This window comes from Pecten maximus, chromosome 5, assembly GCF_902652985.1.
Source record: "Pecten maximus chromosome 5, xPecMax1.1, whole genome shotgun sequence".
NCBI lineage: Eukaryota > Metazoa > Mollusca > Bivalvia > Pectinida > Pectinidae > Pecten > Pecten maximus.
In genome coordinates, this window is record NC_047019.1 from 1465102 (window position 1) to 1485092 (window position 19991).

The 19991-nt window shown below is 38.6% G+C and overlaps 1 protein-coding gene across 1 annotated transcript; it reads left to right on the forward strand.

Annotated features, from left to right (window-relative positions):
• Nucleotides 1–5655: 5655 nt before the first annotated feature.
• On the forward strand, nt 5656–19481 carry LOC117326802. Its single transcript, XM_033883528.1, has 6 exons — nt 5656–5751; nt 8774–9272; nt 9596–11124; nt 11722–11905; nt 12085–12233; nt 13211–19481. Exons 2-6 carry the CDS (start codon nt 8873–8875, stop codon nt 16850–16852), a joined length of 5904 nt encoding a protein of 1967 aa, XP_033739419.1. The 5' UTR covers nt 5656–5751; nt 8774–8872; the 3' UTR covers nt 16853–19481.
• The last annotated feature ends 510 nt before the right edge of the window (nt 19482–19991 follow it).

The following is a 19991-nucleotide window of genomic DNA, read 5'->3' on the forward strand; positions in this document are numbered from 1 at the left end:
ATTGTTTATATCTCGTTTTGGTCTCGTTATCTATAACATTGTCTCATTGTTTATATCTCGTTTTGGTCTCGTTATCTATAATATTGTCTCGTTCTTTTATCTCGTTTTGGTCTAGCTATCTATAATATTGTCTCATTGTTTAATCTCGTTTTAGTCTCGTTATCTATAATATTGTCTCATTGTTTAATCTCGTTTTAGTCTCGTTATCTATAATATTGTCTCATTGTTTAATCTCGTTTTAGTCTCGTTATCTATAATATTGTCTCATTGTTTAATCTCGTTTTGGTCTCGTTATCTATAATATTGTCTCATTGTTTTATCTCGTTTTGGTCTCGTTATCTAATATTGTGGTATATACTTATGTCTCATTGTTTATATCCTGTTTACGTGTCGTTGTCCAGAGGTAATGTTTGATATTATTGTGTAATGGATTGATAAGATACATAGCTTTTTGACAAAATTGATGAAACCCAGTACATATTTTTTCAAAGCAATAAGAATAATGATAAATATGTCATATAGTTATGATAAGTTAAAAGTGTAGTCTGTTACCTTGGACACAGCCAGGTGAGCCGTTCGGATCGCCAGTGTATCCCGGATTACACCTACATCTGTTTATCTCCATATCACACCACGAGTTGTCCGGACATTTCTTGTAACAGCTCTCCCCTTCAGGAAAATTAAAATGTATGGTGGAAATTTGATGTTATGACACAAAAAAAAGTTTTACACTTTTCTCCACGTTCGACTATGACTTTTTAAATATTTACAAAATACGTACATGCTACAGGGTTTTGTGTTCAAAGAAACATATGAAATACGTACAAGCTACTGTTTTGTTTTTTGTTGTTGTTTTTATTTTTGTGCGCGCGCGCGCGTGTGTGTGTGTGTGTTCCAAGAAATCATTTGAAAAATAAGTACATGCTTCAGTGTTTGTATTACAAAGAAAACCTTTGTGAAATACGTACATGCTAGAGTTTTTTGTGTTCCAAGGAAAAGAGAAAAAGCGACGAACACAGATAAATACAGCATCCTGACCCGTTCCAACTCCTGACGAATAGTAAGGGGCTATCCTAGGCGTTTGGCGCAACTTTTCTCCAAATGACAAAGGACTGGTCAAAACTTCAAAGAAGGATTTTTTAAAAGAAGGTAGATGATGTCACCTTCATCAATCCCTCCAGGACTTCCCCTTTGTACTGTAAGGGGTTTCGTGTTTGAGATCATATTTATAGTAAACGGATACCACGCACTCAAATTACACATATATATAACCACCTGTCTCCCAAGGAGCTACTCTGCACGGTAGATCAACAACAAATAAAACATTCATAAATAAGGCATTTGAAAGAATGAAAAGCGTGTACCTGTTCTTCTGTGAAGGTGGTTGAAAGGCGGAAACAAATTATCGATGCATAGAAAGTAAAGCAAGCGTTATAATTGAGGATAAGAACTGCGTATGGTAGAACACCTGTTGTGATGTATATTTAATCCTCTGATCATACGACATGGTGTACAACATGCTTTATAATGTACTTAGGAATCAAAAGTAGGGTAAGTCAAAAAGCATATGTTATAAAAAACACAGAAAATGTTGGTGGAATACTCGCGCTTTGACCGAAAAGTGTCAAATATGACAAACGTTTATAGAGAACATCTACATAAATTTTATGGACGGACCAAAAACTGATGCAGGTTATACGTAATAGTATTCCTCAAACCCCTTTATGGCAGAGTTATAAGCATATGCGCTTCTTTTCATTTCCGATTTCTACTAATAATTACAACACCTGTAGTATGACAGAGTGTTATTCTATATCGCTGTGTTATTGGGTTTTACTATATTTGTTAGCTTGGACCTAGACAATGTTATTTTCCTGTAAGATTCCTTTATAGCTCACGAGGTATCAAACATAAACGGAGGACGTACCGGGATACTTAACATAGAAAACAACAGGTAAATTATCAACTAGGAACCAGGAACATTCATTAACAGAATCTTGATGTATTATTTTCTAGTGAGTTTCCTAAGCAGCTACTTTAATCAGCGATAGAACGTTGTAAGTACCTTAGAGCCTAATCCGGTAAGAATGGGTCATCAACATAGTAACAACTTCAAATAAATATACAATGGTGATAAAATCCATGTACATACGCCACATGTTGTGGAAAGCTGGTGGGAGTGAAGTTTTACATCTTTGGTAAAATAATCCATGAGATAGACAATAAAACAGTAACGGAAATTGAGTGTCTAGTTTAAAGAGATAAACTTCATGTTTAGATTAAGTTTACATTGGGTCTAATGGAATTAACATTGAGTTTACTGGAATTTACATTGAGTTTACTGGAATATACATTGAGTTTACTGGAATTTACATTAAGTTTCCTAAAATTTACATTGAGTTTCCTGGAATTTACATTGAGTTTACTGGACATTATAGGGAGTGTACCGAAATTTACAGCGAGTTTGCTGGCATTTTACTTTGGGTTTACTGAAATAGAAATTGAGTTTACGAGAATTTTGTGTGGTTTACTTTATTCCAAAATCTCACGTTTACTTGGAGTTTAAGAGGTCAACAAAACATCATTAAATGGCGGAGTTTACCAATATCGAAAACGGCTACAAAACTAGACTTAAACTTTAAGTTTAGGGGAATCTAATTTGGAATAAAACCCTATTAAACGACTGGTTTGATAAAGTTTAGTTCAGGTTTCGTTCCTAATTAAACTCACTATTCCATGCAGTGCCATAACTTTCACCTTGTTTTTGTAGAAAAGATCAGTTCCCAGTGTTGTATGACAACTAGTAGTACATTTTAATGCTACCCTAATGTCGTCTCCAAGGAGACCGATATTATATGTTATACTAATTTGTGTAGTCCGAGTGTCCTCCGGCCCAGACGCCAGACTTGGATTTCTTGAGAGATAGATTTCTGGTGTAGGGTTAGGATATCAGTGGAAACTCAAACCAACTTATGTCATGTGTAGATGGTTGCTATGACATCAATGTATTTTTTTTTTAGATTAACACATTTGATAGTAATAAGGGGTGTCCCGCTAGCCTGTTACGGCCCGTATTAAAGTATTATTATTCTACACAGAATTTTTTGTGGTTACAGCTGTTCATATATAGTGACACCCAGTTCATCAAATTGTTGAATTTGAACGAAGTTTACTTCGATAAAGAGGAAGTCGATAAAGAACATTCTTTGCTAGATAATTTCAAGGATATTTTTGCTACATGTGATCTAGATTTAGGTCATTGCACAGATAATTGGACAATGCCACCATTAACTTAACTACAAGGGAGACAAGGGAAACTGATTCAAATGAATCATCCTGAGAGAGTTTGAGTGACTGTGGAGTCTTGTGTTTTCTTCACTACAGCTCCGACTGCCACATCTAGCACCGCAGTAATTGTTGACGTCACCGAATCCACTGATGACGATCAGGATGAGATGCGGGAGCTGGAGATGATAGAAATATTGGTAAAGACCGAGCATCGTCGGAGAAGTATTTTGTTTTTCATATGATGATCCGGACCACCATGTGATCATGGTGCAGAGGCATCCGTACCTGGTGCAAATATTGAGGACCAGGAAAACAGTTCCTGTATCGAGGAGAACAACCAGGATAAAGGAAAAGCCTCGGTGGCAGACTTCTGGTCAGTTTGTGATTGGGTAGGCTTCTGGTCAGTTTGTGATGGGGCAGACTTCTGGCCAGTTTGTGATGGGGCAGACTTCTGGTCAGTTTGTGATGGGGCAGACTTCTGGTCAGTTTGTGATGGGGACAGACTTCTGGTCAGTTTGTGATGGGGCAGACTTCTGGTCAGTTTGTGATGGGGCAGACTTCTGGTCCAGTTTGTGATGGGGGCAGACTTCTGGTACAGTTTGTGATGGGGCAGACTTCTGGTCAGTTTGTGATGGGGCAGACTTCTGGTCAGTTTGTGATGGGCAGACTTCTGGCCAGTTTGTGATGGGGCAGACTTCTGGTCAGTTTGTGATGGGGCAGACTTCTGACCAGTTTGTGATGGGGCAGACTTCTGGTCAGTTTGTGATGGGGCAGACTTCTGGTCAGTTTGTGATGGGGCAGACTTCTGGTCAGTTTGTGATGGGGCAGACTTCTGACCAGTTTGTGATGGGGCAGACTTCTGACCAGTTTGTGATGGGGCAGACTTCTGGTCAGTTTGTGATGGGGCAGACTTCTGGTCAGTTTGTGATGGGGCAGACTTCTGGTCAGTTTGTGATGGGGCAGACTTCTGGTCAGTTTGTGATGGGGCAGACTTCTGACCAGTTTGTGATTGGGCAGACTTCTGGTCAGTTTGTGATGGGACAGACTTCTGGTCAGTTTGTGATGGGGCAGACTTCTGGCCAGATTGTGATGGGGCAGACTTCTGGCCAGTTTGTGATGGGACAGACTTCTGGTCAGTTTGTGATGGGGCAGACTTCTGGTCAGTTTGTGATGGGGCAGACTTCTGGCCAGATTGTGATTGGGTAGACTTCTGGTCAGTTTATGATGGGGCAGACTTCTGGTCAGTTTGTGATTCAGTTAGGGACAGCCCAAGAAAATTAACCAGATTGGCATGGACAAGCTCAGTACATAACACAGTTATTTCACAACGGTGCATTTAGCAATATGCCAAAATGTGCGAAGACAGCTGTGCTAGCTGTGGTCTTAGGGGTGGGGGAGTGTGTGGGTAGTTTGACATAGAGCGCATCGGAAGATCAACTTTTACAATGTCTAATTTTATTCTATGCACCAAAAGACAACTAAAATCCTATTCTTAAAAAGTGGTCCTCCGATGCGCTAGTATAGAAAAATTGAAAAAACGTAGTTGATAAAACATTTTAATTTTAGCATTAACTAGACTGACTCTTAATGATAACATAAACTTCACATTTCTGTCAGTCCGCATAGCTCATATGGTAGAACGATCGATTATCAACCCGAAGGTTTGGAGTTCGAATCACTAAGATGTATCTTATTAATATTTTGTTATGTTTCTAAAAATGATACCTTTTAATTTTTCTTGGTCATATTTTCAACATTAAATGCATATTTAATATGAGGTATTTAGTATAAAGATGGAAATGTTGAGATAGAAAATTTTCACTTGGATAAAAAAAAAGAGTGAAATCATAACCTATTTACTCCGTATCATTCAAAGTAAAATCTAAATGAACTGCAGCGTCGACAACAGGCATACATGGTATAAAATTCCTATTTAACATGTCAATTTAACTTTATTCCATATGCATGATATGGTATTGATTGACTACATAATCCGTTTACAACACCCAGCGCGCCAATAGACCGTGGCGATCTAGTTTGGTACTGTGGGTATCACTGGGGTCACGTGATATTTTACCTGTATTTTTAGCCTAAACTATCACTGTACGTGGCCTAGGTCAGGATAGGTATCTCAGAAACGATTTCTGATTGGAAAATCATACGAGTTACTTCCCTTGCATCATCTTATTTTATGCTAGCATTTTTAATTTCACACCAAGATATCATGCTAGAAGTTTTCGTTAGTTACATTATATTTCACACCAAGATATCATACTAGAAGTTTTCGTTAGTCACATTCATACTCTTGCTCCGCTTTGTGCCTATTCTACATTCATCACCACTGAGACGGGGTGTATTGCACGTCACTGGAATTCCATGAACGGAAGTTCTTTTAGTTTCATTTTCTGATTCATGTATGTAGTGACATGTTGAGTGACAACAGAGAAACGTTTTGCTGCTAAGGTAAGGATTTCTTTATCCAGTTATGATATGATTGATGTATTTGATAGATAAAATACAGTGTATACACTTTGTATATGTCATCCTTTGTTTATCGCCATCGGCACCATTTTAAGAACTGATTGGAACTGGCTTGTCATCAAACAGAGGAAACATTTGCCCATATAATAATTATTCATTTTATTTCAAACTTTCCGATATTGAGGCGTTACAAACCGTGAAGTGAAGTGTTCTTTTCCGATATAAAGATGTAACTGTCTGTTAATCCTACCGGAAACAAGCTCATGATCAATGAACTGTTAAGTAAAGGCGAACTTATTCATTCACAACCATTCATCGACTATACACCAACATCGTCAGCTGAGTTATGGCCCTTTGTATTTTTTTTTACTATTTGACATTGTCAACACGATCACTTAAATTTATAAATATAAATGGATTTAATTGAAACGTGGTATACAACCTTATATCAATAAGATCTCGGAGGAGTTCAACATTCGGGTCGCTTTAGCAATAACTGACGGAGATATGACCCTTTGTATTCCTATTTACTATTAGACATTGTGAACACGAAGCCTTAAGTAGATGTTGCCGGATTTTCATGAAACTTTGTCTGCAGCATTTTGTCAATTAGATTTTGATAGGGTTGGCAAATGGTACTGATTTTAACATACGCAGTTTTGGCCCTTTTTCAGTTTTATTACCAGTGTGAGCTTGACTAAGAATAAGATCTAGCACGAGTTTCCTCATCGGAACCGATTTGATCATAATAGCTAGGGCCTTTGACAGCTTATGTCTAGAATAATGATATTGAGCTAGTAGCATGCTGGGATGAATGACTACAAAGTTTATTCAAATAAATTCGCGTTTTCATTTCCTAATGTGTGCGCATTAAGTTCCCTGTGTGATGGCCATGTTGTAAACAAACTAAGAATGGTGGATCATTAAGTTCCCTGTGTGATGGACATGTTGTAAACAAACTAAGAATGGTCGATCATTAAGTTCCCTGTGTGATGGACATGTTGTAAACAAACTAAGAATGGTGGATCATTAAGTTCCTGTGTGATGGACATGTTGTAAGCTAACTAAGAATAATCGGTCATTGAGTTACCTGTGTGATGGACATGTTGTAAACAAACTAAGAATGGTCAGTCATTCAGTTCCCTGTGTGATGGACATGTTGTAAACAAACTAAGAATGGTGGATCATTAAGTTCCTGTGTGATGGACATGTTGTAAACTAACTAAGAATGGTCGATCATTAAGTTCCTGTGTGATGGACATGTTTAAGCTAACTAAGAATGGTCAGTCATTAAGTTCCCTGTGTGATGGACATGTTGTAAGCTAACTCAGAATGGTCAGTCATTAAGTTCCCTGTGTGATGTCCGTGTTGTAAGTAAATGACCGTCATTAACATGACCACAAAACATTACATAGTTGCTATGGCCGTATGAATACAAATTAAAGATCTTCAAATCTTATGAGGTGTATTACAACAGTAGTCACGCTCAGTAGGCAGACCTACTCATTCACCACAACTAAGAACTTCACTATATGTACCACTGTACGTATGGTAATGTGTGTATTTAACTACGTTGAGGTCATCTTGTTCACCTGTGTTATGATTATATTAAACAAACTAAAATCTATTAAGTTCCCTGTTTACTGTGTCACAATAAAAATGGACTTTAAATGTCTGTTGTATTTTATCTGCTCATTTCGTGTGTGATGGACATGTTGTAAACAAACTAAGAATGGTGGATCATTAAGTTCCCTGTGTGATGGACATGTTGTAAACAAACTAAGAATGGTCGATCATTAAGTTCCCTGTGTGATGGACATGTTGTAAACAAACTAAGAATGGTGGATCATTAAGTTCCTGTGTGATGGACATGTTGTAAACAAACTAAGAATGGTCGATCATTAAGTTCCCTGTGTGATGGACATGTTGTAAACAAACTAAGAATGGTGGATCATTAAGTTCCTGTGTGATGGACATGTTGTAAACAAACTAAGAATAATCGGTCATTGAGTTACCTGTGTGATGGACATGTTGTAAACAAACTAAAAATGGTCAGTCATTAAGTTCCCTGTGTGATGGACATGTTGTAAACAAACTAAGAATGGTCGATCATTAAGTTGCCTGTGTGATGGACATGTTGTAAACAAACTAAAAATGGTCAGTCATTAAGTTCCCTGTGTGATGGACATGTTGTAAACAAACTCAGAATGGTCGATCATTAAGTTCCCTGTGTGATATCCGTGTTGTAAGATCAGAATGACCGGTCATTAACCAGGTGACACACCAAAACATTAGCATAGAATTGCATTGGCCGTAATGAATACAAAATTTAAAAGATCTTTAAAATCTTTATGTAGGTGTATTACAAGCAGGTAGTCAACGCTTCAGTAGGCAGACCTACTCATTCACCACCAATAAAACTTCGACTATATGTACACACCAGTAACGGTATGTGTATGTGTGTATTTAACTACGCTTGAGGTAGTCTTTGTTCACGTCACAAGTTTATGATTATATAAAGTCCAAACTCTATATCTAAGATTTACATAATGTTTACTGTGAATCACATTATAAAAATGAGACTTTTAAATGTCAAGTTGTTTTATTTTATCTGCTCATTTAGGTGTGAGGTGAAAATTTAATTGTTTTGGGAGGTGGGAGGCTGCGGGCATTAAAATACGAAGATTATTCGGGTCAGATCCAATGGAAGCGAGAGTGGAATTAGTGACTTTTTGCTGCACTTCTGCACAATCGCCTATGCTTCGCAGTTTGATTGTTTTTTTTAAATGTTCCTTTGTCAACAGATTTGCATGTATTGTTTATCAGACAAGAGCACAAAACGCTGCTGAAAATCGAATACAACAACTGAAGCTTTATCAAAAATTATATATTGGAATACCGAAAACAGACACTTCCCCTTAAACAATGACCCATTGCCAATCGTCGTCAGATTTCTGTCGTTATTGATTTGTTATCGATAATATGTTTTATTTCCCTTTGACAGATGCTATTGTGATAAAATGGGAGTTACTGTTAGACCCTATGACCAAGAATACTGTTATTTACTGTTGACACCAGTGGAGATAAATTAGTGGGGCCAATTATGGAAATCGGGATAAAAGAAAATGACCATACCGACGACCCATCTGAGGAATATCCTCAGCGTCACAAACAAAAGACTGCCGCACAATACGAACAGAAACCCGAGGACGATGTACAAACACCGCCTTTACAAACAAAACAGACAGATGATCCAGGCACACAAAATCCACAATCTCCCAGAAAGGAACATCGACAAAACCCAAAGGCAGAGAATTCTAAAAGTGGTGGGAATAAGAAGAAGGGAAACGCACCAAAGAAGAAACCTGAACAAAAGCATACATACCATGGACTGTGTGATGTTATCTTCCACTACCTCTCCAGCACAGAGACTGCAAGGAGGTTCCTCCACGGCAAACTCCCGTCCAACGTCACGGTCCTGAAACAGAATGAGGAGGAGGAAGGTGGGAATCAGTAAATCATGTCTGTTTATTTTTTCGTGAAACGAATAAAAAAAATCTTTATCTTAACACTTTATCAAACATACAAGTCTGATTAATCAGAAAGATATGTAGTTACGCCTTAATATAACAATATGTCATCGGTATGCTTCTATAAAAAAATCAATAACACGACTTCTTAACTATAGTACAGGTCGTACTAAGCGGAATGCACTGTATTAATGAGGTATTTTTATCTTTTAGTTTTAGGTCAATGAAACATTATGGTGGCTTTTAATTGCTACATTTTCTCTTTGTATTTAATATCTTTTTTTCTCACTTTCTAGGGGAGAAATCTTTTGCTGATTGTAACCGAAGCCTACGGTCCACGCTGGACCTCCCTGTGGGCACCATTGTACAGGATATTGAAACATTGCTATTCCGAGCCTGGTTTTGTTACCAAGAAGAAGCCGAGATGTTGGCATGGATGGAGGTTCTGCCGGCAGAACGTCGGGCCTACAGCCTATCTAACAAGCTAGCTTCTATTAACATGCTCGCAGGCACAGTGTCCGGGGGTGCTATGGTATCGCCAACTGTATTTGTCAACCATTGGTCGATCCCGCAAAATGTGCAAGTCACATTTGAACACGATGAAGAAGTTTTGTCTATCACCAGAGTGCAGTTAACCACTAACCCTTCTGAAGAAGTCAAGGAGGTGATGGAAATACCATATAATACATTAACTGATACCGTGATAGCCCATTACAGCAACAATGCATGGTGCCTTTACATTGGATTGAAAAACCCACCAAAACTGCTGGAAAAATCTCAGACTCAGAGACGAAAATCTACCTTTATCGAGGAGAAAAGGTTGGTTCGCCTGTCATCCGTCACAATTGAAGATATAGGCGATACGTCTGTATTATGTATAGAAGTTCCTGACGTTAAAACATCCGGGTCCTGTGCGAAGAAGGAATCAGGTGAACAAGATGGAATGTGGGCGGTTATAGCCAGACTAAAGCGGCACGGTTTCTCCATTTCCTATGCCAGCGTTTCAAATATAGCCTCAGAGGACCGCCAAGTAAGCGAAATTAAGTTCAACACATTTGATCTTGATTATGCATGGGAATGTCTTCTCTCTTGCGGATTTAAAGTCAGAGATGCTATAACTCAGCAGGCGATGGTGATGCTTGAGGAACAAAAATCTGCTCTGACTCCAGAAATTTTCCATGAAATGACAATTTCAGCTGACATTAGTCAGTTTTTCGAATTCGAAAGAATTCTAGCGAAAAGCCTACAAAATGTCTACCGTCCGAATGTCATAGACGAAAGGGAGGAGCTACCGTCTCATTTTTCTTTGACACGGCGTATCGTTGTTACTCCAACACGGATGATTCCACTTCGGAAAGAGCCAATTGTCCAAAATAGGATTATTCGCCAATATAATGACGACTTCTTCATCCGTGTGATATTCAGAGATGAAGATTTTACACGATTGAGTGCTGCACGTTCGGAAGGATTGAAGAATATCACGGGACGGATACGAAAATTCATGGACGCTGGATTCAAAATTGGTGAAAGGAGATATGAGTTCTTAGCCTGTTCAAACAGCCAGCTACGTGAACACGGAGTGTGGTTCTTTTGTCCAAACAACGGCGAGACTGCAGAAAGCATCAGAATCGCGGCTGGTGACCTCACAAAAGAGACTTGCATTGCCAAGTATGTGTCGCGCATGGGTTTGTGTTTCTCTGCGTCTAGAGCTACAGTTGAAGTCGACGTAGACCATGGTTCTGTGAAATTCACTGAGGACATAAAATCAGGACCTTTTTGCTTCACAGACGGCATAGGGAAGATATCAGTTCCCTTGGCGAAAAAGGTAAAACCAACACGAGAGACAATAGCCCGATATCAATCTTAGATTAGAGACAATAGCCCGATATCAATCTTAGATTAGAGACAATAGCCCGATATCAATTTTAAATTAGAGACTATATCCGGATATCAATCTTGAATAAGAGACTATATCCGGATATCGATCTTGAATTAAAGACAATAGCCGGATATCTACCTAAGTGTAACGCCAAATATCTTCATATCTTATATTTTATTCTACCTCCCCACAAACAATATCAAAATATTGGTTGATATTGATATTCTACTTTATAGTATTCACTAAGATGGCCTTATAACCCTCTTTATGCATCTCCTGTCAGCGTACTTTAAAACACTTGCATTATGTTAAAAATAACTGATATATTTTAACTGCAGTTATAAATCTCGATACCGACCGCGTTTGTAGCAAATAATACAGAAATAAAAAAAAATCAATAAAAAAAAAAAAAAAAAAATCTTTGTTTCCTAATTTTTAACAGTCTTAAAAAAATCTGAGAGATGATGATCACTTTGTGAAATTGTTCGTACTCCAGGACAATAAAACAACAATACAGTAATGAGCATGTATCTCTGTTTTTAGGTTGCGGATTCATTACGGATGGATCCAGTTCCCTCCGCATTTCAGATCCGTTACGGTGGCTGTAAAGGTGTCGTCTCCAAGGATCCCACTCTTGGAAATTCAGAGCAAATCCACATCCGAGAAAGCATGCGCAAATTTGATTCTCCATCGAAAAATCTTGAAATATTACAGACAACTCATCCAGGTAATTACAAAATGATTACTTAAAACGTTAAAATGACTTGTTAATTACCCTCGCAAAACAAAATAACAACAAACAAAAAAAAACAAAAAAAAAGAACACCTTTCTCTTGAACAGATAACATAGATAACATATCCATCAGAAACATTATCTATTTATGATGTGTTTGATTAAATCACCAGGTCAGCTATACCTAAACAGACAAGTGATCACTCTAATGTCTGGCCTTGGAGTCCCAGATACAGTATTCCTATCACTGCAGGAGAAAATGCTCTTCAACATGGCTGACATGCTTATTCGTAGCAGCAGAGCCCTGCGTGCACTAGCAGATGTAAGTTTGTGTTAAGCGTGTTCGGTTTTGTTTTATACAATTTATAATGACATAAAAACTAAAACAGCAATTTGGTTATTGTCATTGAATTATGCCATCATATATCTGTTTAACATGAGAACGGCTGATATTTCACTTGTATAGGAAAAATCAACTGATATAACATATAGATTTAGTATGTACTATATCAACCCCAAAAAATAACCAGTGAAAAGAGGGGTGCCCATTTAGGCCTTTCTACAGCAAATCAGTGATAGTGATAATATTTTGAAAGAAGATCATTTCAAGATTTGAAGAATTAAGTTGAAAAAACAGTAGATAATGATAAAGTAGGTCAAGTTGACATTTTTTATGTGAAATACTTTAAGAAATTACTAAAATCTTCCATTAACAAACCCAATATATTGACAACGATTACGGTATCATGATGTCCTGGAGATAATCCATATTTGTCGAGTAACTGATCCGCAGAAAGCAATGTGACCTTGACCTACTTTATAATTTATTTACTGTTTTTATCAACTGAAATATTAAAAGATGCTAGTTATTTAACAGCTTACTGCAATATTTAGTTTGTAAGAACTTCAACAACATCAAAATGTTCATTTTACACCCTCCCACTTTGACCCCAATTTTTCTATGCGCCAACACAAAATCGGATGTTTTGAACATTATGCAAGATGCAGCTCATATCAAAGTATTTTCCTGCAAAATGTTAATTTTATCACTGAATTACCACAGAAAGGTCCAAATTGGCAGCCCTCCTTAGGTATCATTTCCTCATTATGCAGAATTTACTATAGTCAATGGTTCTCTTCAAAGATAAACGGAACATTCTACTTTCATTATTATATAAACCAGGATTATAATTGACATTCAGAGTATAACAGTTTGTACTGGTGCTCAGTAGTGTCACTAACATAATATTTCATGTAATTAAATATCAGTTATATAAGTTTGTTCATCACTAATTACAGGTCAATATAGGAATAAGATATAAGGACTTGATGAAGGCTGGGATATCTTTTACTGACGAAGCGTTCTTCAGATCAGTGCTGATGACAATATACAAACGCAAACTTGGTGAGTTGATCCGAAAAACCAGAATTGAAGTAGATTATGACCAGGGCAGAATCATGATGGGAGTTGTCGACGAGACAGGGATACTGATGTATGGACAAGTCTTTATCTCATACACGAAGCATGACGGAATGAATTTCAAAGGTACTCAGATTCTTGAGACAGAAGTCGTCGTCGCTAAAAATCCCTGCTTTCATCCAGGTGATTTGCGTAAATTCCAGGCAGTTGATGTACCAGAACTCCATCATCTCGAAGACTGTATTGTTTTCCCTCAAAAAGGACAAAGACCACACCCAAATGAGATGTCTGGCTCAGATTTAGATGGAGACATGTACTTTGTGTGTTGGGATAAGTCTATGCATCCTCCGGGAGAAAACAAAGAAGCCATGGACTATGGAAATGCTATCCAGCAAAACATATACAGAACAGTGCAAGTGTCGGATGTGACAAACTTTATATCAGAATACATCAGAAACGATCAGCTAGGCGTTATCGCCAATGCACACGTTGTGCATGCAGACTTAAAAAATATATTTTGTCCAGAATGTATCACACTATCGAAGAAACATTCGGATGCCGTAGATTTTCCAAAGACCGGGGTTGTACCAGAAATGACTGCTGACTTGAGATGTGAAAAGTATCCAGATTTTATGATGAAATCTGACAAACCTCGATATACATCGAATGGTGTATTGGGGAAATTGTACCGCCAATGTAGATCATTGGAGCAAGCCCACAACCGTACGTATGATTTGGACCTTCTCCAAAGCGCCACTGTTGTTGATACGACCTTGCGGTATCCTGGATACGAAACATACTTAGACTCTGCACGTCTATCCTACGACATGTACAATGAAAAGATCTTACAATTGATGTCTCTATACGGAATAGAAACTGAAGCAGAAATTGTCACCGGTATCATACAGAAACTCAAGAAGAAGCGTGGTTACCTCCAGAATGAAAAATACGAAGTAGGGAAAATAATCCAGGGCAAGATGAGCGTTATCAGGCAAAAGGTGCGTAATGACTTCTTCGAGGAGTTCGGCGGGGAAGAGGAAGGAAAATCCCTTTCTTCAGGGAACAGGAACAAATTCCTTGCAAAAACGTCGGCATGGTACGTTGTTGCCTATGACGTAAGGTTTCAGAGCGTCACGACAGGGAAGCGGTTTGTGAGTTTCCCGTGGATAATGAGTGAGTTTCTGTCTGATATAAAGGCAACTGCAGGTCACTCTACTAGCGGAGAAACCATTAACATACCAACTGATCAAGAACGATTAATGCTGGTCCGAATAGGTTCTTCAGTAATTCGGCATTACGATATGAGATACGAAGAGCGAATGTACACATTTCAGCTTCTGAATGAATGTGTTGACTTGATTTCTCGTAACCTCCATCGGCATTATGACACAACGATACGTTTGTCACTAACAGGAATGCAGTCTTTGTGTCTGATGGATATGTACTCTCGCGAAATTTGCATCTGTCTGCAATCGGAAAAGCGATTGAGCCCCCCTGATTTCAATAGACTGGTTGATAGTGTTATGCATGGTTGTTGGCCTGTAGCTCAAGGATCATTCTTGTTTCCACTATATGAGGAAACAGTGACTGTCACTTTCACCCAAGATACCGTCAACGTGCAGAGAACGAATTTCATCAGGCAACAACTGCAGACACGTCCATGCTATACACTCATCATGACATTTCTTCTCGACTGGGCGAGGAAGTATGGACTTATTGGAAGATCGAGAATGTCATCGTTTAACGAAGTTGTCTTTGCAATACTGGTTCTCCACCTCCTGTCAGATGGTGACAATAACTCCACAAAATCAATACGTGACGACGTTAGGCAAACAGATGGATCTCCTTGCTTTCCGGGAAAGATTACATCGAACGACCAGGCTGACACAGCTAGGCTGCTGCTGGCCGTCTTAAGGACGTTCAACTCTTTACTGAAAAGAGATCAGAAAGGTGACATCCGAATACAAACGGTAGATCCGACAGATAGGAACGGCAAACGTTTGCTAGTGCCCAAAAAACTGGAATGGAGGACATGCAAACATCTGATAGAGGAAATTCTCTTCGCTTACCAAGAAATTGCAAAATCCCGATCGGTCAATGTCTTCTTTGAACACAAGATCATTGAAGAGAGTCACCTAATGATGAATCTGCCGTTGGAAATATGGGGATCTGTGATGCACGCAGAAACTTACACTGCCAGGAGGCTGTCAGAAGAAACTGGTGCCGAAATCAGCATACGAAGGAAGTCATTTAGGGATACCCCAGGGCTTATACTTGAAGCGTGGGGAACAAGCGAGGCACTGTTCAATGTTCAACAATCCCTTCAAGATCTCAACGATAAATCCTCTAAGTTCATTACCACCTCAGCCCGTGACAAAGCCTTCATTGATGGCGCGTTCAAGCACTTATTTTACGGGGCAACAAGTTCTGAGCAGCAACTCACATTCACACGGTATTACGGCAAACGTCAACCGCATCACAAGGAACTCCCGTTATACGTTGCGTCCGTTGACTCACCCAACCAGGATACCAGTGTATGTCAAGACATGTTTAAAGAAGTATTCCGGAGACAGTTAGAGGTTATCCGACAGGATTTCGAGAACACCTACCACGGAGATCTTAGAATGGCACTAACATTTGGAATATACTACTTAATCTATGTAGATAACCCACAGTTCACGATTTCAGAACTTGAAATGGAAATGGAAAGCCATGCCAACCGCGCGGAAAAAAAGTTAGAACTGAACTTGCCAGGACGTGGGAGATGGCGAAATCGCAAAAGGCACGGTCGTTTTACAAAACCTAAACCAAGACATATACGTGGATCGTTCATGCCTGTTGAATGTGACAAAAGCAATGTCGGTGCTTTCCTTGAAAACTCTTGTTTTAAAGAACGTCATGAAGAAGTGAAATATCACGCAACCTTTTCGATCGGCAATCAAGATTATGGGAAACGACACGAAGGTCTCGTAATCCTTGACAAAGATCTCGTATTCATTGAAATGCGGCTGTCAGACTTGAAGTGGATGGCTGTTGACGTCTGTCGTGGGTATGGGGGCAAGTCCAATACGAATAAACGCTTGGATGTCCGATGTAAACTTCAGTCAAGACGTGTCATGGATTTGGAGGGAGTGCAGGAAATGGCAGATACGAAAGTCCTCTTGGATCGTAACACACCTGTATTGGTGAAACCAAGCATTAATGCCCTGTATGTTTCTACGGAGTTTAGGGACAGAGTATCGTTCGTGAGAGAGAAGCATGTGAAATCGTACCGTTACGACGGCCCAGTGAATGAGTACAGCATATGGCGGGACATGAGTATTGAAATAGCACGTGTAGTTGAGTATTCAATACCAGATGCAAGTGGCAGATTTCAGGACATAGTGGAAAAACAGGAAGCCACTGTGTTACCTAAACTTCCTCAACTGGAAACAGCAGATGCTGAATGGGAGCAGTACGCACAAGACATCTGGGAACTTATAGAATATTTAGGGAAACAGTTTGATTCAGACATGATGTAGAAGAGAACTTATAGAATATTTAGGGAAACAGTTTGATTCAGACATGATGTAGAAGAGAACTCATAGAATATTTAGGGGAACAGTTTGATCCAGACATGATGTAGAAGAGAACTTATAGAAAATTTAGGGGAACAGTTCGATTCAAACATGATGTAGAAGAGAACTTATAAAATACAAGAAAGTACAGGGTTAAGATGTATCCCAGCATCGTGCCCCACTACCACTATGTTTATGCATATCCTGACTAGGTTGTCGACTTAGACTTGTGTGATTGTGTGTGGTAGTTAGTTAGGTCCATTTTTTCATCTCAGTTTCAAAAACAGGCTAAGTAATGTTACAGTACTTACCATCCTTTATATTTCCATAAGAATACATGCCGTCATGGTTTTCATTTTCAAAGTCATCTATTCTAATGGCTTCCCTTTTGGCACATTGACTTTACATAAGTGTAGGAACATGACGTCTAGTGTGATAATACTTGTGTACAGTGTACATGTAGACAATCACTATGTATTCCATATTTCGTATTTTACAGTATTACTATTACTTATAACGTATACAACTTAAGTATTGCGATTAGTTTTTCCATACACCAAAATATCCAATAGGTTTATCAACATAATATCTAAATTTAATTTCTGTATTTTCACATTTTGGTTTTGCGTCTAAATCATTTTTCACAAGTTGTGGAAACATTTTGGTATTTAAAATAGCAATAAATTTACTAAAATTATGTCAACAAACACATATCTACGTATCAAACCAAGTAGATATTCATTTACGTAAACTGATATTGATCACAACAAGTACACGTCGATTTACTTGAACTGATATATCTCACCCTGTGAGTCTCCTGTATATCTTAATGTCCCCATCAGAGTAGATAACGCCCTCTCACACTGTGACCCTCCTGTATATCTTAATGTCCCCGTCAGAGAAGGTGATCCAACTGCTTTAGTCGTCCATACATGTTCGACCTGATGACAGGTATGTCTGCTCTGGATCTCCATACATGTTCGACCTGATGACAGGTATGGCTGCTTTGGTCCTCCATACATGTTCCGCCTGATGACAGATATGTCTGCTTTGGATCTCCATACATGTTAGACCTGATGACAGATATGTCTGCTTTGGATCTCCATACATGTTCGACCTGATGACAGGTATGTCTGCTTTGGTCCTCCATACATGTTCGACCTGATGACAGGTATGGCTGCTTTGGTCCTCCATACATGTTCCGCCTGATGACAGATATGTCTGCTTTGAATCTCCATACATGTTAGACCTGATGACATATATGTCTGCTTTGGATCTCCATACATGTTCGCCATGATGACAGGTATGGCAGCTTTGGATCTCCATACATGTTCGACCTGATGACAGGTAGGGCTGCTTTGGATCTCCATACATGTTCGACCTGATGACAGGTATGGCTGCTTTGGTCCTCCATACATGTTCCGCCTGATGACAGATATGTCTGCTTTGGATCTCCATACATGTTAGACCTGATGACAGATATGTCTGCTTTGGATCTCCATACATGTTCGACCTGATGACAGGTATGTCTGTTCTGGTCCTCCATACATGTTCGACCTGATGACAGGTAATCAATACGTACACAAAGCATGGCCATTTGTATTGTTGTCCAGGATTATATACCTCTACACAATAGTGAAATACTTTATGTGATAAAAGTAACCGTGACCCAGACGAAAGTCCTTTACTCATTTTCGAAGAAAGGCCAATAAGTATAGTTATGACAGGTTCAAAATGCAGTCAAAGCTGCATATAGCGGTCAAGACAAATGTGTTTTTTCTGCAAAGGTTTGATAACTGTGAAACATTTTGCATAGAAACAGGTGACCTACGTAGATAGTTTTTATGTAGAGTTTGTGAGTTTGCTGTATAGAGGTGATATTTTTATAAAAGGTTTTTTTATGCCTGTGATCTTTATAGATTAAATACATTTGGCATCTATACATTTTCTATGATCTTGCTGTTTTTGTTATATACAGGCGAGCGGGGTACAATATAAATTGAAGATTTTGGTGTTTACTTATACGTGTAGATTTATGACTATAATTGAACATAGTTGTTCAATATGTATTATTGCATTTAGTTTGTGATACATGCATTTTTATATTGTTTTTCAAATGTATATTTTTGTATATCTTATATTGACCAAATTTATTTGGTATAGAATCATAGAAATGTATTTTTTATAGTTTTTTTTTTTATTATTTTTAAGACATTTTAAATGCATAAATACAAAGGAACCACACAATATTTATGGTTTACAATTATCATAATATCATCTTCACCATCATCATGACCAAGATACTTCATCATCATCATACTCATCCTCATCATCATTAGTATCATCATTATCATCATCAATTAAACTAGGACGAGAAGTACATATAAAACCATAAATACTCTTATATATGTGTAAACATTCAGATCAACATACATACACCCTCACACACACATACATATTCAGTTTCCTGGTAGCCTGATCAATCCTGTCGAGGGCTCAGCTTCTGTGTTGGTCATTGTCATGTAACTTAACATTTGGGATGATAATCAGAAAAATCATGAATTATTTACTGAATATACAGCTTAATGTATGCTAAGATTGGTTTGGTTTGGTTTATTTTGTTTAACGTCCTATTAACATCTAAGGCCATTTAAGGACGACCTCCCGTGCGTGCGACATGCATGCGTGTGGCGAGTGCGTATGTATGTTTTGGGAGGCTGCTGTATGTTCGTGTTAAGTCTCCTTGTGATAGGCCGGAACTTTTGCCGATTTAAAGTGCTATCTCACTGAATCATACTGCCGAAGACAACCAGCAGCACACCCCACCCGGTCACATTATACTGACAACGGGCCAACCAGTCGTCCCACTCCAGATATGCTGAGCGCCAAGCAGGAGTAGCAACTACCATTTTTAAAGACTCTGGTATGTCTCGGCTAGGGGACAGAACCCAAAACCTTCCTCACAGCGGCGAACGCTCAACTAAAGGCCAAAAGTGAGGCATTGTCAAGGGAGACATTAGGAAGAAGAAAGTTATCAAGAAAGAAGAGAAAAGATAAGATCCCAAGTTTAGTCGCCTCTTACGATCATGCAATGGGGGCAGCA